Source organism: Manihot esculenta, chromosome 17 (genome assembly GCF_001659605.2).
Source record: "Manihot esculenta cultivar AM560-2 chromosome 17, M.esculenta_v8, whole genome shotgun sequence".
NCBI lineage: Eukaryota > Viridiplantae > Streptophyta > Magnoliopsida > Malpighiales > Euphorbiaceae > Manihot > Manihot esculenta.
The window spans coordinates 21,024,366-21,049,013 of record NC_035177.2 but is presented as its reverse complement, the minus strand read 5'-3'; the positions used below and the strand labels follow the sequence as shown (position 1 = coordinate 21,049,013).

Genomic DNA, 24,648 nt, shown 5'->3' with positions numbered 1-24,648 from the left:
TTATTCCATGATGTTTGAGGGGGTTTTTGGGGAATAGTTTAGAGTTATGTTCATGTATGTTTGGTCCCTCATTTGAGTCCACCTGTGTAGGTTCGGACCCGAGGAACCGAGGACCCCAGCAGTGAGTCTGTTGTCCCAGTGTCTGGTCAGAGCTATCCAGAGGTGAGTGGAATAACCTATTATGTTTTAAAGCAAATAATGTACTTTTTAGCATGCTTCATGCATCATGAATGCCATGTGATGAATTAGGTTGCTTGCATTAGAATTCACGAATATGTTGCATTGCATATGTTAAATGTTGATGTGGATGAATGTTGGATGATCCATAGCCCTCGATCTATGATATGACGATGTGATATGTATGGTATGGAATGTAAGACCAGTGGGACCCATTCTACGTTCGCTGGCACTATGTAAGGGAAAGATCAGGACTCATTCTACGTTCTGGCACAGTTGGACACTGTTATGTTATGATATGTAAGGGAAAGACCAGGACCCATTCTACGTTCTGGCACAGTTGGACCATGTAGAGGGCTATTGGTGACAAATTCATCCTTGATGTGATTAGATGTGATGTGATGCATTCCATGATCCACATGATTTAAATGTTTTTATTATTCTGCTCACTGGGCTCTAGTAGCTCACCCCTCTCCCATTTCCCCAGGATTGCAGGTACAGGGTAGACCAGGAGGTTTACAAGAGTAATGAAGTCTAATTTATGTAATAGATAGTGTGGACATGATAAATGTATTAATGTTATGTAAAAGTACAGTTTCAGTCATGTAATGATATTGAGGATTAGATATTGTGCTTGACATTGTGTATGAGGTATCCCTTTTATTACATGATCAAAAATGTTTTATAATGTTCATGAAAGCCAACTCATCTTATGATGTATCGCCCATTGGGGCATTGATGAGATCCCACAGAGGGATCACGATTATGATTATGACTATGTACAGTGTATGTTCAGGTTGAGTTGGATGTTTGAAGGAAAAGTTTTAAATTTTTATGCTTGTTGTTGATCATGTATGGGATTATACAAGTTTTCAGGTTGCATGTCAGGCTTGCTACGGGTCCCGGCGGCCTTAAGCCGATCTGGATCCTAGCGCCGGTAGCGGTCCGATTTTCGGGTCGTTACAAAGTTGCTGCCCATGCACAAATAAGGAAGGTGTAGACTTTCCTTGCACATGTGAATTTTGAATGTGCAAAGTATGAGTTGGCAAGAATGTGATCTTCAAGATTTGGCTTCCTTAGCAAGCTGGATTTTGAAATTCAAAATTTGAATATGAATCTTGAAGATTTAAATTTCAAAATATTTTCCTCATTTAGCTTGACTTGAATCCAACTTGGCAGGCTTGCTCTCTTTTGCTCCAAATAAGACAATTTTAGGGGGATTTTCTCCAAATTGTCATTTTACACTATTTTCTGCAAAATAATATCAAAAGCACTAAATTAAGCAGAAATCATGTAAATATTCATCAATAATATTAATATAAAATGGACTAAATTATACTCTATCAATTGTGTTAGGAAGAACAAAGTTAGTAATGTCTGTGGATTTGGAAAAAGAAAAGGGAAAGCGATATTCGTAAAAAATGACATCTCTAGAAAAGAAACATTGTTTAGTATGGATATCGTATAATTTGTAAGCCTTTTGATTTTGTGCATAACCAATAAACACAGAAGGTATAGCTCTTGATTCAAATTTGGTATTATGTGGTTTTGTATTAGTAGCGTAGGCTAAACATCCAAATACTTTGAAGTAAGACAAATCAGGTGGTTCTTGATATAGTTTTTCAAAAGGTGTTTTCCAATCAAGTACAATAGAAGGGGTTCTGTTAACTATGTGTGTGGCTGTCATTAAGGCTTCTGACCAGAATTGGTTTGGGAGTTTTGAATGAAACATCAAAGATCTAGCTACTTCTAAAAGAGTTTTAAATGCTTCTGCTAATAGCTTACATTAATAGCATTAGTTTGTTAGATTTATATTATAAGTCTGTTAGCTGTGAAGTTAGTTAGCTTATTTTTTCCTGCTACTGTTAGATGATGAGCTGGCAACTCAAAATCCAGGATATCACCATATTATTAGCTCTATTCCATTTTGGCAATAAAGGAGAATCAGCAGAGGGTTTCTTGCATGTTCCATTTATGAATCCTATTTTATCTTTTGCAGTCAAAGCAATTATCATAGATCTATTCCAAGAGAGGTAATTGAATTCAGTCAAAGGAGTACTTACTAGAATCTGGCTTGGCGAATCAGAATTCAGCAAGTCAATCTCAAATTTAGATGTAATTAGATCTGTATCAGATGATTCAACGACTTCAAAGGTAGGATTGGTAGTCATCTTCGTAGGATTAGTATGAAAATTGGAGAAGATCAAGAAAATTGCAGAGAAATTTAGGGAGAAGAAAGAAAAAAATAACTATTAATAAAGAAAGTTCTGAATCAGGAGCCTTGGTAGCTCTGATACCATGTTAAGAGAAAGATTCTGTATTCAAATCGTTGATGAGAAGATTTACAAGTGAGGTATTTATACAAGTAAAATTTGAGTTGCCAGCTCATCATCTAACAGTGGCGGAAAAAATAAGCTAACTAACTTCACAGCTATCAGACTTATAATAGAAATCTAACAAACTAATACTATTAATGTAAGCTATTAGCAGAAGCATTTAAAACTGAACCACTGGAGCTTGATTAATCTTTTACAAGATCATGACACATGTATTATGTATACTGGAGCTTGATTAATCTTCTACAAGATCATGACACATGTATTATGTATACAGGATACAAAACAGATAATAAAAAACACGACCTAATAAAGTATAAAATATGAAGATCATATTTTCAGCTCCTCAGACCATACTAATACTCAAAATGGACCGACCGACCTCTTTAAAGTCCGATATCAATGTGTAGACCTTTTAAAGCACGTATGATATCACTAGAATTATGATTGCGCGTGCAGTAGGAATGAGGATGTAGGCTAATCGGCTCAATATTTGCTAGTCGACTTCTTACCATTAATGATCTAATCTGATAGGACATCAACAAATACGTACCAAGGTGTTTGGAGCATAAATACCCCTGAATCTACCATATTAAGAAGCATATTTTTTTTTCAATTTCACCAATAGACTATATACTCATATCCTTCTCTAAACCTCAATCTCCACGAAACGGTTACAATCTTATTAATTTTCAATCATCCATTTAAATTTATTAAATTTTACGTAAAATTAATGATAAATTTTTATCATTATTGAACCTCCGAATATCGAATCATTAAATTAGATTTAATACTAATTTTAATTAAAGTATTTTACTTAATTCTAAAAACCGATTTAAAAGTAATTTGAATGTTAAATTCAAAATAATATTAATTCATAGAGAATTTCTGTAAATTATTAGTTGCACTCCGTATGTATATTCTCATTCACAATTTCCGGACTCCACTATCCATAATTCAACTGAATTACGATCACCTATACACTAAAAAATTTCTAATTTTAATTCGCATTAAATTCGGGTAAAAAAATAGTATCTAAAAACCATAAGATGATGTTCGTTTTAACTTTTATATCTCACTTCAGTATAAAAATTTTGACTGGGTCAATGCTGATGAAGTAACCGGTGAGTGCACTTGCATTATCAAAACAACGTCGTTTTTTATTGTGCGTACGACGTCGCAATAATGGCGAAATCGAGAAGATTTTAAAAGATGACCAACTCCTGCATGGCCATTTCAGTTAATTTCCGTTAATCATTTCTCTTCTCGCCTGTGTCTATGAACTCCCGCCGTTAATCCAAGCTTCCACTTCTTAACACTAACCACGAATCGTTTCAATTAATTTCTCTCAAAATTTGAAAACTACCACCACCATGATCAAAAGATCAATGTTATACGTTACTATCGCGCCATGATCAATCCGTAACTGCTTGATCAGATCAAAACTCGAGAATTATCTTCATTCTCCAGCAATGTCTTGGGGATTAGGCTGGAAACGACAGTCGGAGATCTTCCGTTTAACGCTTAACTATGGCACCGAGGAATCGGAGGATGATCTTAACCATATGTCAGCGTCGTCGTCATCGAGTTCATTATCTTCATCTTCTCCTTCGTCACCTTTGTCTCCACCTCGAGATCAAGACCTCGGGTTTCGGATTGATTTGGATTGGACGGCTGCGGATGACGATGAGCAGGTCGCTTTGAGGTTGCAGTCGCAGTTGATGGTGGCTCTGCCTTTGCCACAAGATTGTGTGACAGTGGATTTGAAGAGTAGAGACGACGAGGAGGGGGAGGAAGGGAATGTTGGGGTGGAGATGAAGGTGGTCAAAAGGAGGGAGCCATTGCGAGGGATGACGTTGAGCAAGGCTGGGTCCGGACAGCAGAGCGATGGGCTTGGGGTTTTAACAAGGTTATTGAGGTCCAACTTGTCTACCGCTGGTGGTGGAGTAGGGGATTATTCCGCGTTGGGTTATGGCGAGCATTGGCGGAACGTCACCTTGCTTAGCCTCTGTGGTTGTGGTTTGTCGGTAAGGAGCTTATTTAGTTCGTCATTTTCTGCCAGTTTGGATATGGGATGAAATGGACTATAATGTATAGATTTTTTGCAATTTTATATTTAGCTCATGATTATAATATTGATTTAAGTTAGTGGGAATGCTAAAAGAAAAAAATAAAACTTCCACTCAACTGAACCCAATGTTCTACCCTGTGAATAGAATTAATTTAGCAGTATGCCTACTCTCACGCTTGGGATGTAGAAGCAGACATGACTGTGTGGCCCTTGTACCATGCTGATTTTATTGACAGGTATTACCAGCTGAGTTAACCGGATTGCAATCCCTTGAGAAGCTTTATCTTGACAACAATAGGCTTTCAGCTTTGCCACCAGAGATTGGTGAACTGAAAATTTTGAAAGTTCTCTGTGTTGATTACAACGCATTGGTTTCACTTCCTGGTATGCATTGGTTAATCATATATGTTACGCAATGCTTGCTTCATGATTGCTATATATGCTCTTGCGTAAAATATTCAGTTCTATGGTCTTTGTTGAAACAACAGTTGAACTGAGGCAATGTGTGGGACTGGTGGAATTGTCTCTGGAACACAACAAGCTTGTTCGACCTCTTCTCGATTTCAGGTCATTTTTGTCAAAAAGAAAAAAAAAAATCAACATACATCGTTGTCCTTTCTGGTATAATAAAGCTATTGTAAGCACTAGAATGTTCTTGGGTCTATTGTTTATCTCTAGTTGAATGGCAGGGCTATGGCTGAGTTACAAATTCTTAGACTATTTGGTAATCCTCTGGAATTCCTTCCTGAAATTCTTCCGTTGCACAAACTTCTCCACTTGTCTCTTGCTAATGTCAGGATTTCAGCCGATGAGAATTTAAGAGCAGTGAACGTAGAGATAGAGGTAGTAATCATACAGCAGTTACAATAGTCTCATAAGTTGGGACATTTGCTTGCTTAATTTAATTTTTCTTATTTGTCCATTTTAGATGGAGAATAGTTCTTATTTTGGTGCATCTAGACACAAGCTGAGTGCCTTCTTCTCTCTTTTATTTCGTTTTTCTTCTTGTCACCACCCTTTGCTGGCATCTGCACTGGCAAAGATAATGCAAGATCAAGGAAACCGTGTCGTAGTTGGTAAAGATGAGAACGCAGTGCGGAAACTTATTAGCATGATAAGTAGCAATAACCAGCATGTGGTATGTTGGCAATCCTTGACTTGTTGCTACCATGAGTTGAACCTTTGCTTATTTCTCTGTTATTCCATGTACTTCTGTAAGAATTCTTATTTTCTGGTAGGTCAAACAAGCATGCTCTGCTCTATTAACTTTTGCTGGAGATGTTCCTGTCGCAATACAGTTGATCAAATGTGACATAATGCAACCCATTCAAACAGTGTTGAAATCGGTTGCACATGAAGAAGTAATTTCTGTGTTACAAGTTGTGGCAACATTGGCCTTTACGTCTGATACAGTAGCTCAGAAGATTTTGACCAAGGACTTGTTGAACTCATTAATATTGTTATGTGCCCATAAAAATCCAGAGGTGAATTCCCAAACTTATTATATATGACTTTTCATTGCCACTTTCAGTATTCTGCTGTCTTTTAAATTAAATTCATCTTTTATTAGGTGCAAAGGTTAGCTTTATTTGCAGTTGGAAATTTGGCCTTCTGTTTGGAGAATCGCTGCATCTTGGTCACCTCTGAAAGTCTACAGGACCTCCTGTTGAGGTTGACAGTTATATCTGAACCGCGTGTAACTAAAGCTGCTGCCCGTGCGTTGGCAATTCTTGGTTTGTTTCTCGGATTATACTTCGTTTATATTTGAGATTGCTCAGTTTATTAATATACAAGTGGCTTGTCCATTTTGTGCTACTTCTAGGGGAAAATGAAACTCTGCGGCATGCCATAAGAGGAAGAGAAGTTGCAAAGCAGGGTCTCCGCATACTCTCAATGGATGGAGGTGGAATGAAAGGTCTGGCAACTGTGCAAATCCTTAAAGCAATTGAGAAGGGAACCGGAAAACGTATACATGAATTGTTTGACCTTATATGTGGGACATCAACGGGTGGGATGCTGGCTGTTGCTCTTGGTATAAAGCTTATGACCTTGCGTGAATGTGAAGAAATATATAAAAATCTTGGTGCGTATTAATTTTCAGAGGATACTACTTCACAATTTCTTGTTTATGACACAATTTATTATCCTCTTTTACAAATTAGGAAAACTTGTCTTTGCTGAACCTACAAAGGACAACGAAGCTGCAAGTTGGAGAGAGAAGTTCGATCATCTTTATAAAAGCTCATCGCAAAGTTTTAGAGTTGTGGTACATGGATCTAAAGTATGATTTCTACTTTTTCAGATGTTGCTTCACTTAATTTATCATTGCCAGAGTTTCTTTCGTAACATGCACACAGTCGCGCACACACATCTATACACATGACGGCATTTTCAGTAAGTGAACATTAAATTAATCATATATGGTACTTTGCTTACAAAAAAGAATTAGTGATGCTGCTAATTCTCATTTCTTACTTTTTCTACCAAAAATATGATTATTTGATCAAATATTAGAAGTCATTTCTTTGTAAATATTACCAATTCAACTACTTTATGTTACTCTGTCTAGTGTTTTCTGCTAAGTGCCCCCTTTCCTTATATGCTAAAAACAGAACATTATCCCCATTATCTTTCAGCACAGTGCAGATGAGTTCGAGAGGTTGCTAAAGGAAATGTGTGCAGACGAGGACGGAGACTTATTAATAGAATCGGCAGTAAAAAACATACCCAAAGTTTTTGTGGTATCAACTTTGGTTAGCGTGATGCCAGCTCAACCATTCATATTTCGCAATTATCAGGTTCGACACTCAGAATTATTTGCTGTTTGATATGATCATTAATTCTCCTAGAACTCTTTTGTTTTCTTTGCATTTGGAATACTTTGAGAATCGAAAAAAATTCATTTTCTTTTATCAACATATTTTTCTATTTGCAACTGAATAGGAAGGAAAATATGCACAAAAAAAAAAAAGAGTTGTTAATTGTGGTTTGTCATAGGTGATGTCCAAGGAGAATTTTCTGTGATGGTTGACTATTGGGTATGTGCCAATGTTGTTTGTTCAGACTTGAGTTCATAAGGTCTAAGCAGGCTGTTTTACAGCCAAGTATTAGGGAGACAGTAAACAGAACTGGTGAAGGGAAGGGATAATATGAGAGAGAGGTTGTCTGGAAATCAAGAATGTTTATATTCAACTATTATCTCCTCAATACAACTCTCCTCATGCTTTTATCCAATCAACTTGAATGTAGGACCAGATCAAGAAGTAACATAGACAAAAATAACCAATTTGAATTTAGGAACCGAAGCAATAAGTAATATAAACAAAAATAAATAACTTAGCTACTCATCAGAAATGGCCATGAATATAGGACTTGAGTTCATAAGGTCGTATGGTTTGATGGCCAAGAATTAGAGAGAAAGGGAAACCAAAATAGCGAAGGGAAACAAAAAGATGATAGATAGAGAGATAGGGAGGGAGGAAGGGAGATTTTATTGTAAATTGAAATGTTTTGTATTTAGAAAAGTTATTCTTAATAAGACTCCCTTATTTATATAATCAACTGGAGTTTAGGAACCAGATCAACCAACGATAAAGTAAAAAAAAACTAACTTTGCTACTTCTAACCAATCAGCTTTATTTACAAGCATGTTTGACTTATTCACTAACAAGTTCAATAGCCAACTAACAGTTCAGTAACACCTAGCACTAAGCATCCAGCTCAGCAAGGCTAGTTCGAACATTTCTTCTATAGATTTCTTCTCTTTTCATGAGTTTGTGAAATTTCAGAATTTGAGTTTCTCCAAAAGCATGAACTCATCATCAAAACACTTTAGTTTTCCCTTTAACAATTGAACAAGTTTTATGAATGTTCAAAACACTGAAAATGAAAATAAATTATTTCCAGGAAACTATTTTCTGTTATATAAAGGGAGCTTTAGACTTAACTTTGTTTATTCTGCTGCAAATATGCATCAATTTTCCCATTGTGATAATTATTGTTGGAAGTGGTTCAACAAATTTTATTTTAATCCTTGTTTTTCGGTCTCAATATACAGTATCCTGCTGGAACACCTGAAGTGCCTTATGCAATTTCAGAAACTTCAGGGGTCACAGTGTTAGGATCACCGACACCTGGAGCTCAAATTGGCTATAACTGCAGTGCTTTTATTGGGAGCTGCAAACATCATGTTTGGAAAGCTATCAGAGCATCATCTGCCGCTCCATATTATCTTGATGATTTTTCAGATGGTATTATTCTCTTCACCTCCTTATACTTTTTGATTCCCTTCCTCAGGCCTCGTAAATTCAAACAAAAAAATGAGCTGAAAATTCATTACATCATATAGATATAAACCGCTGGCAAGATGGTGCTATAGTAGCAAATAATCCTACCATCTTTGCCATAAGGGAAGCACAACTTCTGTGGCCTGACACAAAAATTGACTGCTTGGTTTCAATTGGCTGTGGTTCTGTGCCAACTAAGGTGATTCTGTCTCTACCTCTCATGCTCCCTTGCCTCATCATTCTTCTTTGTTTGTAGTTTATTCTGGCTGGTTGATTGGCTTTAATCAATTTGGGCTTGTTAGGAAGTTAAGATGTTCACTTTTTGTGTTTTAATTGTACTTTAGTACACCAGAGATCCACAAATTTGTAGGACTCCTATTCCTGAACATCAAATGTCAAATGAAAGCCATCTATATTGTTTAATTATTAAAAAAAAAAATCATATCAAGTTAATATGGACATTATCCTCTAAAGAAATGATGTGCATCTCCCCACCCCAACCCCTTTTTTCTGTTCCTTCTTTTTTTGTGCTTGTGGTGTCGTCTCAGGAAAATTTATAGAAAATAAGTTGAACAATAACAGTGGATAGGTAAAAAATCAGAAAGGTGTTAATGATTTTATAGGGTTAGGATTCTTGGTGTATGTGATTTTCTTTAAAGTAGGACAATGAGGATCAATGTTACTATATATCACTACATACCTTGAGACTTATGAACTGGTTCACATGATCCAGATCGTGGTGGCTCATTGTGACCTGTGTTTATGTAAATACATGTTACAATATGCAGACAACGATGTGGCATTGAAGCAAGCAATCATAGTCACACAATCCTTAGATGGTTTTGATATTTTGATGCTTTGGATGATTTTATTGTGTTGAAGTAGTTAATATAGAATGCATAATTGAAACTGTTATTGTACTAATATTATCTTAGAGAACATGTTGGTAATTTTTATTTTATTACAGTATATGACTATTAATTTGCTATAGATTATGAAACATGCAATCATCAAAATTGCATTGCATTTTGGATAATTAATATGAATTTCCCACCAAGTGATGTGAAGATGTCTTCCCCTTACCATATCAGTTATTGCATCTCAAGAGAGGGGACTTTTCATGCGTCTGGTTTTGTTCATGTACTTGACAGATGAGTGCTCTAGCCATCAGGTAATCTTGATGAGTGCTGTTGTGTGATAAATGATTGAAAATTTAATCAGAAACTTCTAAATTTTGGAAACGCTTACTTTATTTGCATAATATTTGGATGATGATATCAAGAAAATTGGATAAGACACTTGATTTAGAAAAACTGAAAATGTTTTCATATTTAGAGTACACCTGACTACCTGAGTAATGTAATGTCGCTATCTTTGTCAATATTGAAAAGTCAATTACTTGTGGGTACTACTGATCAAAGCCATGTTACCCTCTAGAAAATTGGGATCCAACTTTCATTTTTCTTTTTCCTAGGATCTTTGAAGTTACTTTCTTATTGTGATTTTTCTGTTGAAGGTGAGGAAAGGTGGTTGGCGTTACCTAGATACTGGGCAAGTGTTGATTGAGAGCTCATGTTCTGTGGACCGAGTAGAAGAAGCTTTGAGCACACTGATACCCTTGCTTCCCGAAATAAAATACTTTCGTTTTAATCCAGGTACATAAAGTGTTGAAAATCTGGAGTTATTTATTGCGTAAGAGCATGAAACAGATACTTCACTCTTGAAGGATGTTCTTATAATTTGCTTTCTTATTTAGCATACCTTAGATGATTTTATTTTCTATATAGCAATTTATTATTAAAGAGTAGCTCTTTTATGAGAATTTCTAGTTCTTAGGCAGCGTCCTCCATGGTTACCATTGCAGTTGATGAACGTTGTGACATGGAATTGGATGAGACTGATCCAACGCTCTGGCTGAAGTTGGAAGCTGCAGTTGACGAATATATCCAGGCTAATTCAGAAGCCTTTAGAGATGTTTGTGAGAGACTACTTTTGCAGCATGACGATAAGTTATCTGAGAATTTGAAAGATCAGCAATTCCAAAAGGCAAAGGTATTATATATAGGTATGGTTGCTCATATTCTCTTAAGTTACTTTTGAAAAGGTTCTCTCATTTTTAATGCTCCTTTTGCTGAATCGAAAATATTCTGGCTTGCCACTATACTAGGTGAGCATAGTCCCTTTTTGGGTTGGAGGCGTAATGTGCTTCTTGTTGAGTCTTTGCATAGTCTGGATTCAGGAAGGGTTATGCACCATGCTCGAGCAGTTGAATCTTTTTGTGGCCGTAATGGAATTAGATTATTTCTTATGCCTGGGACATCAGGAACTGCAAAGACAGTGCCAGCCACAATATCCCCATCACCATTTACTTCACCTCTGATTACGGGAAGCTTTTTCTCTAGTCCATTTCTATACGGTCCTGATGTTGTCCCCAAACAGACTAGCCAAATCAACATGGTTCTTCCCTTAAGCTCGGATGGAATTCAATCTGGAAAGAATCCTATGTCACTCCCAATGTCTCCTTCAGGGCGCAGACAGTTATCTTTACCTGTTCAGTCGTTGCATAAAAAGTTACAGAATACTCCACAACTGGGAATTGTACATTTGGCCCTTCAAAATGATTCATTTGGCTCAATATTAAGGTGAAAATGCCTCTTTTTATTTGGTTGGTCAGTCTTCCATGTGAGTTACTTTCAGCCATTGTCTTAACATGCTCAATGCTTATCTCCCCAGTTGGCAGAATGATGTATTTGTTGTTGCTGAGCCAGGAGATCTTGCAAATAAGTTTCTCCAAAGTGTCAAATTTAGCTTGTTATCTATGATGCATGGCAGCCGAAAGAAGGTCTTATCCTTTCTTGCCAATATTTCAACCGTTGCCGATCTTGTTCAGTGTAAACCATACTTCCAAGTTGGAAATGTTGTTCATCGTTATATTGGACGACAGACACAGGTTTGTGTCCATGGTTTCTGTACTCCTGGTTGGATGTCTTTGTTGTCATTTGTAAGGACTATATTACTTTTGATTATTGATATTTTCTGAAGGTTATGGAGGATGACCAAGAAATTGGGGCTTATATGTTCCGTAGAACCGTTCCTGCTATGCACTTAACACCCGATGACGTTCGCTGGATGGTATGTTTTTGCTTTAATTTGATTTAATTGTTTTCCTAAATTTTGTGAAGCTTTAGGTGAGGAAATTATTGGTTTTTGATGAGATTATTCACTACTCGCCTTAAGTTGTTTTTATGTCTAATGCTGACATATTCTAACAAGAATGCACTCTGAAAAGCTCCTGTTGAAGCTGGTTTATGGGGGAGGGATAATCTAGTTCCAGTTCTAGTTTTCAGTATGTTCATATGAAGTAGGTCAAGTGATTGCTTTCTGGACATGAATCCTTGCACTTAGTCTTGATCTTCTCATCCTTTCTGGACATGAATCCTTGCACTTAGTCTTGATCTTCTCATCGCTATTCTATTTTCTGGATATTAGTTGGTATTTCCTCCAGCATAATGGTTTATACTGTTAGTGTTATTTATGTGGCTTGAAATTGAATTTGTTTTTTCAAAAAAAGTTCTGCTTAGCAGTTAACACTTCGTAATTGGACAAGTTATTTGGAACATGACAGAATGAAAGATCAAGGAAAAGAAAGAAGAATACACCAAAATGCATGTGCGCACCAAATGCTGGTGGTTGATTCCTGTTATGAGTGAATGCAATGAAAAGGACCCGAAAATAATGAATCCATATATTGACATTTTGTGCCCATTTCAAAATTTCTGCTTTGTTATCCCCATCTGCGATCTGTAGGAATATTTTGTGAAAACTATGGCTGTAACAAGGGATTATAGAGTATTATATTTTCTTCTTATTACAGAAGCATTATGAGAATTTTGGAAAATATATTAGGGTTAAGGTTAGAGAATTCTGAGAGATTATATCTGGCTCTTTTTATCCTAATAGAACTTTAATTGCACTCTTCCTTGTGAACATAGAGCTTACTGTCGAACCATGTAAATCTTGTGCCCATTTTTTTTTCTCTCTTTTTGTATTGTAATTTTGTGATTTTGTATACTTTAAATCTGTATGTCTGTTCTAACTGTGAGAGCTCTAAAAGGATGTTGCTTGAAAACTTCACTAATTATGATAACACAATATCTTACAGCTGAACCATAATCCATTGGTTCAGAAAGTCAATAATTTTGCAGGTTGTATAAACAACATTCATCCTTTAGGGTTAACACTAATAGGCTGGTTAAATTCTAGCAGTTATTTTGGACAACAGTGTTTTAGACTTGAAAAGTGGTTTCTCTCTCTCTTTCTTGTTTGCAAGGCTTGTAAACAAAACAAAGGTAATGAAAAGAAATAGTAAGACAACTTTTTTGGTATTATCATATATCAATAATTTTGAATGTTTCTTCTTTTCCTTGTATGTCTACTGGGAATCATTAAACTGTAATAATTATTTCCCGCTAAGATGTATTTTATTAGAGGTTTGGCTTCCTGCTTGTTCATGTGGCACTCTAGACTTCGACAATTTCCTTTTTTTTTTTTTTTTTGTGAAAAAGAAAATCTAATGATTTCATGTGGCTACTTGATCTTGTATTACACAGATTGGAGATTGGAGGGACAGGATCATAATATGCACAGGGACATATGGACCTACTCCGACTTTAATCAAGGCCTTTCTAGATTGCGGTGCAAAAGTGGTTATATGTCCATCTGCAGATCCCCCAGAAATTCCAGTGACATCAGCGGATGGATCAGGGGAGTTCCATGTTCTGGAGAATGGGAAGTTTGAGATCGGAGAGGATGACACAGAGGATGAAGAGGCAGAGCCTGTCAGTCCTCTAACAAGTGATTGGGAAGACAGCGAACCCGAGAAGAATTTGAAGCATTCTATGTATTTTTGGGATGATGATGAAGAGGAATTATCACAGTTTGTATGTCAGTTGTATGATAACTTGTTTCGAGAAGGGGCGAGAATAGATATTGCTCTACAAAATGCTCTTGCTTCACATCGAAGGATGAGATATTCTTTGCATCTTCCCAAGCATAACTAGTTAAACATTTATTCATACAAGAAAATGAAAATCAAGGACAATTTCAGAATGATTAGAAGGCAAAAAGGGAAAGTTGAATAAGATGTGGATGAGTTTATGAATAATTAACAATGAGAACGAGAGATTATTTCCAATTTTGATGCTGATGTAAAGCATGCTTCATAATGCAAATATTGTTTTTGATGTTGCAGATTTGCTATTTATTTTCCCTGAACTTGCATTTTCTCATTGTATATATATGTATATTGCTTGAAGTTAGGCATTCTCGGATCAGCTTTCAGGTATTGAGACTGAAATTGTTTCACCCAGCAACGTTAAGAGCGCAATCTCCGCACTAGTCTGGTGTATTTAAGATAAATTCTCATTTTTATTTTTATTTTTTTAAATTATTCTTCTACTAATGGCGATTGCATTGTTAGCAAAGCATTAGTGGGATATGCTGAAAATTAGTAGATATGCATATTAAACAAAAACAAGGATCCCTGTTAAATCTATTCAAGATATGCTTAGACTAACAAAAGAGAAGTAGATTAGGTTTCTTCAATTTTATTTTGGATTCCCAATTATTTCCAGGCAAAGTTTAGCATTTTGGTTTAGATTTTTCTCTTTTTCTTTTAATTTTTAATCTTTAGTGACTTGTTATTAGTTGACTATTTAAATCAAACAATGTCTTATATTTTAAGTTCAAACTCTTGGTAAAGATTAATTAAAAAATGCTTTTAAAAACGAAAAGTCCACTGGGAGATGGCTGAAGGGCCACAGCAAATCAGCCAAAACCCTTCAATCTCGCAGGAATTTTCTAAAGTGTAAAGTGTGTTGGACTTTATTCTTCTCAATTGTCCTACCCTTTACTTTCAATTCCTATTAGGTAACAACACAGTTAAATCATATGAGATTGATCCACACTTATACTTTGTCATTATGATTTTATTTTTTGTCTACAAATTGGGGGATGGGTTTAGTGGGAATCAAACCCGGGGCACAGCCAAGGAATTACCTTTGTTAACTCAATTAAGAGTGGCAGACTTGTCATTATGATTTGTTTTATTACAAAATTAAAAACTAAATAGGCTAATCATAAAAGCAAAAGAAATCTCATAACTCAACATAGAAAGCACTAAATGTTCAAGGCCTGACAAAAGGAAGGTTAGATATTACAAGGAAACCAAGTAAAAATAGAATTCTTATCAGCAATAACACCCTTAACAAAAATTATTTTATTTATCAGTTGGTCAAAATATAATAGAATGAAATAAAATAAGATGATTAAAAGTGAATGAATAAGTTTTAATTTATTAATATTACAATCTCTTTAAAACGGTAAAATTTATTTTATTGTATTATATGATGTCGAAGAGATATAAAATACAAGTGTTTTGCATATAACTATATCTAACTGCAAATTACACACTATGTTAATTGAGTTTAATGCAAAAGTAGAATTTTAAGCCATAGATGTTCTCTTTATTTATTTTTTATTACATAGTCAAAAGGGGTAAATAAAATTTATCTAGTTAAATTGCATAAGTTTTCATTACAATCACAAGATGAATATGATGACTGTCCCAATCCAAGGCTCCAATTATGCAAAATATCATGCTGGCCACTTTAATAAAGCAGTTCATTATAAAGAAAACATAAAAACACTAGAAATGAGATGCCTCAACCTTAAAGCAAAACCTCTCCCTTAAACAAAACAACTAAGAGGACCACCACTTTCTTCAACCAGAAGCCTCCTCCATTATCAAAAATCACATTAAGATGCATTATAAAGCCCGCACAATAACCACCACGTTCCCTGAGAAAATGTCTGCATCCACTCCAGTTGCAATAGGCACCAGGGGCACTGTAGGCTCGCTTTTGAGGAAAGAAATTGAGTACTTCACCAAGATTGAGCTAGATAGATGTGCAAGCTCCAGGAGAACTCGGGGACAGATGGTTGATATGGCTTCCAGAAGTGAGCATTCCATTTCCAGGCCCAGTTTCTGGTCCTTGTCATTGAACTGGAAAAGGAAGAAGCGAAGAGGAAACAGCTCTGTATTCCTTCCGAGCATCTGCTCTGCTGTGGAAGTTGCAGACACCAATCGGCTTAATGGGATTCCTGGGTTTAGTTATAAGATCCTCACAAATGATGAGAAAGGCATGACTGTTTAGTCAGACATGCTTTGTGAATTCTGGTCTCTCTAAGCTGGTGCTGTATATATGTTTTGTGATCAAGGGGCAACACCTCTGCTGATACTTTCACTTCAGACCCATAACTTTTCTAATGGGATTAATTGTAAAGAGATTTTATCACAGAAAGAGCTAAAAAGCACCTGGATTTGGAGGAGAGATTTCTTGGAATGAATTCTGCAGGTTTATTTCTACTAGAATTTGGTGTCTCCATTGTGTTTTGATTTCTGAATTACATATCCCACATAGAGAGGGCAACGACTGCCATTTCTACTGTGTTGAAAACCATCTTTCCAAGCTTTGGCTTTGAGTTCCAATCATAAATTTTTCAAGATCTTTCTAAGACAACACTGAAAGCTTTAAACGAGAAACAAAATCTGAACTGTTACTTTAATATTGAACCTCTGAGATTCATTAAGTGAGAGTTAGTATCCCAAGTTGTTTTGTTTCATTGTTTTCCTTTGCATAACAATTAGTCGATTGTAGCTCTCTATCCACTGACCTCTCCAAACCAGATTCTCCACCTATACTTCTTCAAAGAGATCATTCAAAGTTCTTGGACACTTTCCAGAGACATGAATCTTTGGTTCTTAATTTGGTTGGAGAATATACTAATCATCGACATTCACATGTTACAGCCCTTCTGCCATTGATCCGTTTCTGTGCCCAAAGGATCAGAAAATCCATCTATAAGGAAAGGTCACGAGGTCGTTAATATCTTGCTTGTCTTGAATAACGAGGGAAATGTTTCCCTCGAGCAAGGTAAAAAAATACCTTGTTGTTCGTAAACGACAAGTAAAAGTTCTCCTAGTGTTTGTCGACGACGATGGAAAATTTTCCTTTCCTCAAAGGAAAGGTTTCCATCATCCGTATTGCAATGCAGATAAGAAAAGTTGCATTATTACAGCGATAGATTATAATTTTAAAAATCAACTTAATTTAAATGTTAATATTTTAATATTTTTTAAAAATTAATTATATGCAAATATTGTTAATTATAAATATTAATAAATTTAGTAATATTATATTATAAGATAATAAGTTGTTTATATTATTAACCATAAAAATTTAAAGTGAATAATAATTTTATTATTTAAATTAATTTAAAGTTGGTAAATAATTATTTTAATTTTAAAATATATATATAAATAGTAAAATAGATTTTTTAAAATAATTTTAATTTTGTTAATATTAAATTGATATATAAGTGTTTTAATTTAAAATATTGATTATAAGAATAATAAAGTGATGATATAACTTATTTAAATGATAATGTTAATTTTATATTTATTTAAAAAGATTAAAATAATAGTTATAATATTAAATTAGAAAATAAAAAATTTAAATTTTATAAGATGATAATTATAAGATAATAAAGTAAAATTTTAATATATATATATATATATATATATCAAAATCAATAAATTTGATAATATTAATCTTATTTTTTAAGAAAAATAAGATAATTATATAATTATATAATTAATTTTTTATATATTTAAAAGAGTCATAAAAAATAATTTAGATCAGTACAAAATATTTTCAATGTATTAAATTAAATTTCAAGATAATTAGGATAATTTATTTATTATTTTTATTATTTTCTGTATATCTCTTTATTCTAAAAATTTTTAACATAAAATTTTAATTTATAAATATTAATTATTTTCAACCTGGTTTATTTTGTTTACACTGTTATAGTTAATTTATAGATGAAATTATTAACATGGAAAAAAATAATAATAATCAATGTATAAATTATTTTTTATAAAAGAAATAAAATTATTAAATTTTATTATTGGTTTGGTTATATAATTTGAAAATAGATTCAATAAATTAAAAATTAATATTAACTAATTTTAAAATAAATATTATATTTTGTTATAAATTATATTTTCATATATTTTATATTTATTTTATTATTAAAAATTTTATAACAGTTTATTTTTTATAGAAAATAAAAATTAAAACTATTATATTTAAAATCAATATATTTAAATATTTATTTAAAAAAAACAATCCTAATGTTTAGGAAAAGTTTAAATTAATTAGGATTTAAATTATTTTATATTAATATTTATATTTTATTAATTACATTTTTCTATTATTTATAATATTAATAATTTTTAAAAATTATTTCATATAAAAAATATAATATAAATAAAAAATTATGAGTATATATAACGAATATTAACCGCGTGCAAGATAAATTAATTAATATTAATTATTTTTAATATCCAGAATAATTTTAAATCTAATAAATTTATCATAAACCACTTAATCCATCATAATCCGATTAATATTATTTAAATAATATTTTAACCATTTAATTTTATATTTTTAATTAGTAATATATAATTTTATACAGAAGAGAATGTAATGCATTGGTCTGACAGTTCCATTTCATGTTTTAAGACGAAGAGGCCGTGTGATGTCTATTGGGCTTACGGACCAAAATTTACCCGAGAGGTCCAAACAACGCTGCTCTGTGTTTAACGTTGACCAAGGCCCACTATGTTTTCTACGTGTGAGGAAACAGTGTTACCCACTTGTCAAATTAGACACGTGGCGCATCGCTTGTGTCTCCCAGCTCCATCCCTAAACCCCAGCAAAACCTAAAAAGTCCTTTCGGAAGATCCTGTGAAAATCTCCGAAAGAGAAAAAACATTAACATGCTCCATCAATGGTGATGTATAGATCGCTAAGAACCCTAACTACTAAAAATCATAATAGAGATAGGAGTTTCTTCACAGCTGCAGCAACCTCTATAATCCCGTTTCCCTACACTACTTCCACTTTCCCTCTCCATCCTTTGCATTTCTCTCCTTCTCCTCATCCCCCTCCTCGCTTTTTCTCTCCTCTCTCCAAATGGATCGCTCCCTTTCAAGGTCAACGGAGAGGACCTCTCTTCCTCTCCTCGCCTCCTTGGAAGCTCTTGCAATCTGCCACTCCGCTTTATCTCCGTGGAAATGCCGTCGTTTTGAGGAAAGTTGAAGTTCTGAACTTGAATTTGCTTAGGACTCGGATCAGATCGGGTTTCTCCGGTCAAAATGTGTTGGATCGAGTCCAACAGTTGAAGGAGGGTGCTGCTGAAGATGGGCTTTTTGAGAGTTTTGTGAATCTGCCTAATTTTATCTCTTTGACTCGTTTGGTCTCTGGGCCTCTGATTGGATGGTATTCCTTTTTCTTTCAATTCTTTTTATTTGTAATGCTACCTTGTTATTTTCCTTTTGGTTACCTTACACAGAAAATAGAGGGAAGGGAAACAAACTGAAAGAATCTCTTTTTCGAAGTGAATGTAATTTGTACTTTTCTGGTTTAAGTTGGAGCCTGAAATTTAACATTCCTTGCTGGACTTGTAAAATCATGAGGTAAGCAACAAGATTCTCATACTGGGACAGTTATTTAGTGAGAAACACGCTGATCACGTTGATGAGGAAATTAGTGGAATTAACTTGACGATCCTGGTAAGCAATGCTGGATAATGCTAACAAATTTTAGTATGACACGTAGACAGCAGCTGCAACGTACAGGCTTCTTGTGTTTGAGGATAGCTGTTTAGATGTGAGGGATTATTAAAACAAGCCTTTTGTTGGTCCTTACATATAATTAACTACCCACAAATTAACTTAATTTTTATTATGTTTGTGTTTTTCTGCTCACTTTTAGAATGATGATTCGCAATTTCTATGCAGGATGATCACAAATGAAATGTATTCTTCTGCATTCGTGGGATTGGTTCTCTCCGGGGCAACTGATTGGGTAACTGTAACAATTCATGCGATAGCAAATCAAATCCATAATGTACAGAACTGAATTTAGTTCGTTCTTATATCTTGTAGCTAGATGGTTACGTTGCCAGGAAGATGAAAATCAACTCTGTAGTAGGTTCCTACCTTGATCCTCTTGCTGACAAGGTAAACTTTTAAGCATCCAAGTCTTAGTACTATTTGTTTATTGCTTTTCTCAGGTTGTCAGCTTTTATTTAGGTAATCGTGTCTTTACTTATTCATAATCTTGTACAGGTTCTTATTGGATCTGTTGCCTTGGCAATGGTGCATATGGAGCTTCTGCACCGTAAGTTTTCTTTGTTATGAAGCTTATAATATTGTAATCTGAACCGTGTCCGTGTGCATGTGTGGTAAGCTTTTGTTATCTTCAAATTTTGGCGTTGGCAGATTTCAATCTGCTACTGCTAGTTTGAATTTTAGAATCAGCACTCAAAATTAGGAAGGTTTTGAATGGCTTTCTTTTATTATTCTATCCTTTGCTGCTGGCTTGTGGCATTATATAGCTAATGGGTGGCTTGAGTAGTAGTTTGAGGTTATTGTATATCAACCTAAGTAATAATACTGCCAAAAAGTTTATTCATATGGACATGATGTGCTATTCTTTATTGTAAAAATATGGTGGTTATTCAATCTTGTCATGTCTTTGTTGGGTAAAGCTGGACTTGTTGGCATGGTTGTGCTGCGGGATGTTGCACTTGTTGGTGGTGCAGTATATCATAGAGCTGCTAGTTTGGGTTGGAAGGTGAGATAGAGTTAACTGGACTTAGCTCTTGGTGTTTGCCCCTTTCTGAAAAGATTATCATTGAATTACTTGTGTGGCTAAAATGTTGCTTTTACATAGTTGGATTTTTCCCTTTCAGTGGAATAGTTGGTACAATTTCTTCAATCTTGATGGAACCCAGCGTGAGAAGATTGAGCCTCTTTTCATAAGCAAGGTTTGTTTCATATCATTTTTATCTAACTAGTATTGTATTGTGGTTTAAGCCACAAGAATATGTCACTTGAATAAGGCTGGAGAAGTATGAAAATTTCCTAAAGTCATTTGTTCAAATTTTTTTTCCTTCCATTTGAACTAGTGTTTTTTGTGGTAGAGATATTAAAATAATTGAGCTTCTTTTGAAGCAAAAAGTTTTAGGGAATTTAATAATGCTGCTGCCTTGTAAGAATTTAATAAACTGAAGAGGTTATATATTTCATTTAAAAAAAAAAAATTATGCAGTCCTTGAAAGCTTGAAGGCAACCCTGAGGGACAGTGTTAGGTGTGTATATTAACAGTCTTTTAACTATGTCAAAATAGGCAGCTTCATATTGTTACTGTTCACAATTATTTGTTCTCAGTGATGCACGTTCTTACTGACGCATAGAAAAGGTTTGCAAGCATGTCAATCATCAGCCCGCAGCAAATTTGATACTATATGCATGAGATGGATATCACTTCGGTTTAAATGCCTCTGTTAAAATTGACAGGTCAATACAGTTTTCCAATTGATTTTAGTAGCAGCAGCCCTCCTTCAGCCAGAGTTTGGAACTGAGGAAACTCAATCATGCATAGCACACCTGAGGTAAATCTGAATACATCCAAGTAGTTCTAGTTGCACACAACTATTTAGACAAATTATTTGGTAACTATCTAGAATTGATTTCTGTTTGCCGCAATTTGGTGCAGCTGGTTAGTGGCCGCGACAACAATGGCATCTACAGCTGGATATGGAGTACAATACATAAGGAATAAATCAGCATTGCATGCAAGGAAATCATAGATTCAGTTTTGCTGCCCAAATATCGAACTGGGGGAGTGACTTTGAGTGATGAGTCCAGCGTTTGAAGATTTTTGAGGAAGACAGGTAGGTATCTGGGGATGCAAGTTAGACGAAAAGATTTTTGAGGAAGATACTTGGGTTCTCTTTCGTGGTTCCATAGTTGTTGATTAGCTTTAGCCTTTAACCATGAGACTGGATGCTGTGTGGATGGGGGACAGTCTGACAGCTTAGGCAACCGTAACAGGTTGATGATATACTGTAGATTTAAGTTGCCCAAACTTGTAAAGCAGGTCTTTTCAGCGAAAAAAATTTCAGGCTTTTTCTGAAGTCAAACGTGTGTGATAGTGAATAAAAAAATTTGTCTTCCTTCCAGCTCTGAATTAGATGAGAACAACGCCGGTGTAAAGCCGATCAAAATCAGTTAACTCTCTAATTGACTTGAACCGTGAAAATCTAGTCAGAATTGGCTTGTGCATATTCTTGTGTTAAAATTGAAGTCTTTCATTTTAAAGAGAATTACTTCTGTAATTGCAGCTTCTGGAGAAAACATGTTGAAAATCAATATTTTTCTTCACAAATTTCACTCAGATATCTAATCCTGGTAGATTCAATTCAATCGGCCTAATGCAGAAGCTCCATTTCAGTCAAAATAATTAACATTCGGATCGCCACTTCCCGGAACCACCGACCGGATTAGAATTGGAATTCACGATGCTAATGAAGAAGTCTCTGCTAACTGAACAGCAAAGCAATTACATTGCAAATGCTCAACGATCCAGTCGTCAATATCATAAACACGAAACTCAAGTGGCCTGTTTCGCTTCTAATGCAGAAGGGGTATATCTCATATAGCATTATTACCAACTTACGACGTCTATGTGCATGCTAATCTTGAGAAAATTTCTAGACAAAAAGATGTGCAAATCAAATACATTCACAATGCGAGCTAATCACGATCATCAATGTCCATATCACCGCTTCCCAAGACTGAATTAGAGGACATGCAGTAGTAATCCACTGGCAGTCAGCTTATTTGTCAATCAGAAACTGGAACATTGGTGCGCAGTTGAGAAAGAGAAAGCATGTGAGAACAAGTGGTTTTACCCCCATCTCACAATTCAAGAGCTCTGCGAAACAAGTTCTGAACATTGTTTCTTTTCTATATTACAACTGCAAAGCCATAATTTTGATGAGCCTCAAACCCTGTAATGTACTCCATACCACAAAAGTGAACGGCAGCACCATTTTCATTTAATTATGAAACACGTCGAATAATACAGTAAATGGGTGCAACATTTCCTCTTAAGATTAGCGAATATGTCATTCTCATAGAATATTACCCGACCGTCCAACTTCATCGCCTTATCAAACAAAACAGGGTTTAAATGCCCCTCCCCCGTATTGCGGCAAACTGGCTTCAATCTCATCCCAGATACTAGCATTCTTGTAAATCTCTGCTTCATTTGCCCAACAAGCTCCTTTGCCTCTGCCACCTTACCGACGCCCAGCAAGCCCATTCACCGTGGAACCCATCACTTCTCAATGCTCTCCTTACAAATCCTAAATGCAATGCAGATCAAAATCTCCGCCTTGTTCAAGTAGTGGACAAATCTTAATTCCTTAAGTAACAATCAGCATCTGGTTTCCCCTCTATGAATTATACTGTTAAACAATCTCTTTCTCTAAATTCCTTTCTCTACGCAACCGATGAATCAAAATGCTATATGTAACTCGATTTGGCTTTATCTTCCTAGAGATCATCTAATCAAGTAAAGTTTTCGCCTCTGCGGACCTCTTGAGCTTCAAAAACTCTGAATCCTAATATCATAAGCACTAATCCCAAAGCACATTCCAAATTTTCAATTCATCATTTCCAACACTTTTTCCAACTCTTCGAACTTCTCCTCTTAATGAAACCCGCCAAGCAAAGTTCAAAAAGTGGTCGCCTTTAGCTTCACCCGCGTCGTATTCATCTCTGCTACAACGGAATAAGTAGAACTGGAACTCCCAGAGTCACAAAATGCCTAGATAACCGCATTATAAGTGTTAGAATTCGGCTCAATGCTACAAGTCTTGGGGAACTCGAGAAAAATCCTCTTCACCCCCCCTTCCCAACGAATAATTCTTAGCCAAAATACAAGCTAAAAGCAGAGCATTCAGAGCCAAAATACAACATAGGCGTGATACTCCTGGGTGTTGGCCAGCCCGGTGAATCGTTCAGAGGAGCAAAGTTCATCGCGAGAAGACCGAAGATCGTGGAGGAACTGCTGGATGTAGGAGAAATGGTTGAATTTGTAAAGCTTGGAGATTGCAACGGAGAAGGCGATCCCATTTTAGAAGAGAAAGCGGCTCTTATTTTCTTCTTAGAGGACAGTCGACGGTGGAACCTGGAGATAGGATTGTGGAGAAGCAACGTCTGTTTGTGGTTAGAGAGTGTTCGGAGACGAGAGAATAAAGCCAATTGAAAAATAAATAAATAAACGATTTTACAGTGGCTAGGGTTTTAAGTCGAGGAAGAGATAATATAAAAAAAAAAAAAAAAAAATCACGCTGAGCGAGGAAGAGAAAGGGAAGGGGGTTGAGAGTGATATCGAGTGCGGACGATTCTAGAATAGGATCAGGGTCAGAGAAGAAAAAGATTAATCCGAGGGGGATTTGAACCCGACGTGAATCGAACACGCAACCTTCTGATCTGGAGTCAGACGCGCTACCATTGCGCCACGGATCCGTCGTGGTATCTTGACAATGTGTGAATAAATAAATCTCTAATCAAATTATGAAAAATTCTCATTTAGGCATCTCATAATTTATTTTTAAAAATAGTCAATATTTAAATTTTTAACGAATTATATTGGAAGTAAGGTACATTAAACAGTTAGTTCAATAGATTATAGACATTCTTGGATTAGTTTCCTGTTTTCTCAGTTTTTGTTTGTTTTTTTATGTTAAAAAAAATATTCAGACGAAATTTATATGAATGCAAATCACATTAATA

At 35.1% G+C, this 24,648-nt stretch overlaps 3 protein-coding genes, 1 non-coding gene and 1 pseudogene across 4 annotated transcripts; 3 read left to right on the top strand and 2 right to left on the bottom strand.

Moving 5' to 3' along the window:
* Window positions 1-3,800: 3,800 nt before the first annotated feature.
* LOC110605034 (phospholipase A I) lies at window positions 3,801-14,199 on the top strand. Its single transcript, XM_021743329.2, has 18 exons — window positions 3,801-4,540; window positions 4,821-4,968; window positions 5,073-5,151; window positions 5,274-5,427; window positions 5,513-5,722; window positions 5,823-6,068; window positions 6,155-6,317; window positions 6,407-6,667; window positions 6,747-6,865; window positions 7,221-7,382; window positions 8,642-8,834; window positions 8,933-9,069; window positions 10,387-10,525; window positions 10,735-10,935; window positions 11,038-11,512; window positions 11,604-11,820; window positions 11,913-12,002; window positions 13,481-14,199. Exons 1-18 carry the CDS (start codon window positions 3,986-3,988, stop codon window positions 13,928-13,930), a joined length of 3,999 nt encoding a protein of 1,332 aa, XP_021599021.1. The 5' UTR covers window positions 3,801-3,985; the 3' UTR covers window positions 13,931-14,199.
* Window positions 14,200-15,586: 1,387 nt separating this feature from the next.
* Window positions 15,587-16,448, top strand: LOC110605035. The gene has a single exon (XM_021743330.2). It carries the CDS (start codon window positions 15,692-15,694, stop codon window positions 16,082-16,084), a length of 393 nt encoding a protein of 130 aa, XP_021599022.1. The 5' UTR covers window positions 15,587-15,691; the 3' UTR covers window positions 16,085-16,448.
* A 2,254-nt stretch (window positions 16,449-18,702) lies between these two features.
* On the top strand, window positions 18,703-22,025 carry LOC110605235 (cardiolipin synthase (CMP-forming), mitochondrial). Its single transcript, XM_021743652.2, has 8 exons — window positions 18,703-19,276; window positions 19,798-19,864; window positions 19,945-20,019; window positions 20,128-20,179; window positions 20,550-20,635; window positions 20,754-20,828; window positions 21,361-21,455; window positions 21,560-22,025. The coding sequence occupies exons 1-8, from the start codon at window positions 18,786-18,788 to the stop codon at window positions 21,651-21,653; spliced, it is 1,035 nt and encodes a 344-aa protein (XP_021599344.1). The 5' UTR covers window positions 18,703-18,785; the 3' UTR covers window positions 21,654-22,025.
* An 846-nt stretch (window positions 22,026-22,871) lies between these two features.
* On the bottom strand, window positions 22,872-23,986 carry LOC110604871 (annotated as a pseudogene).
* Window positions 23,987-24,309: 323 nt separating this feature from the next.
* TRNAW-CCA lies at window positions 24,310-24,381 on the bottom strand. Its single transcript has one exon. It is a non-coding gene; the product is annotated as a tRNA-Trp (tRNA).
* Between the last annotated feature and the right edge of the window lie 267 nt (window positions 24,382-24,648).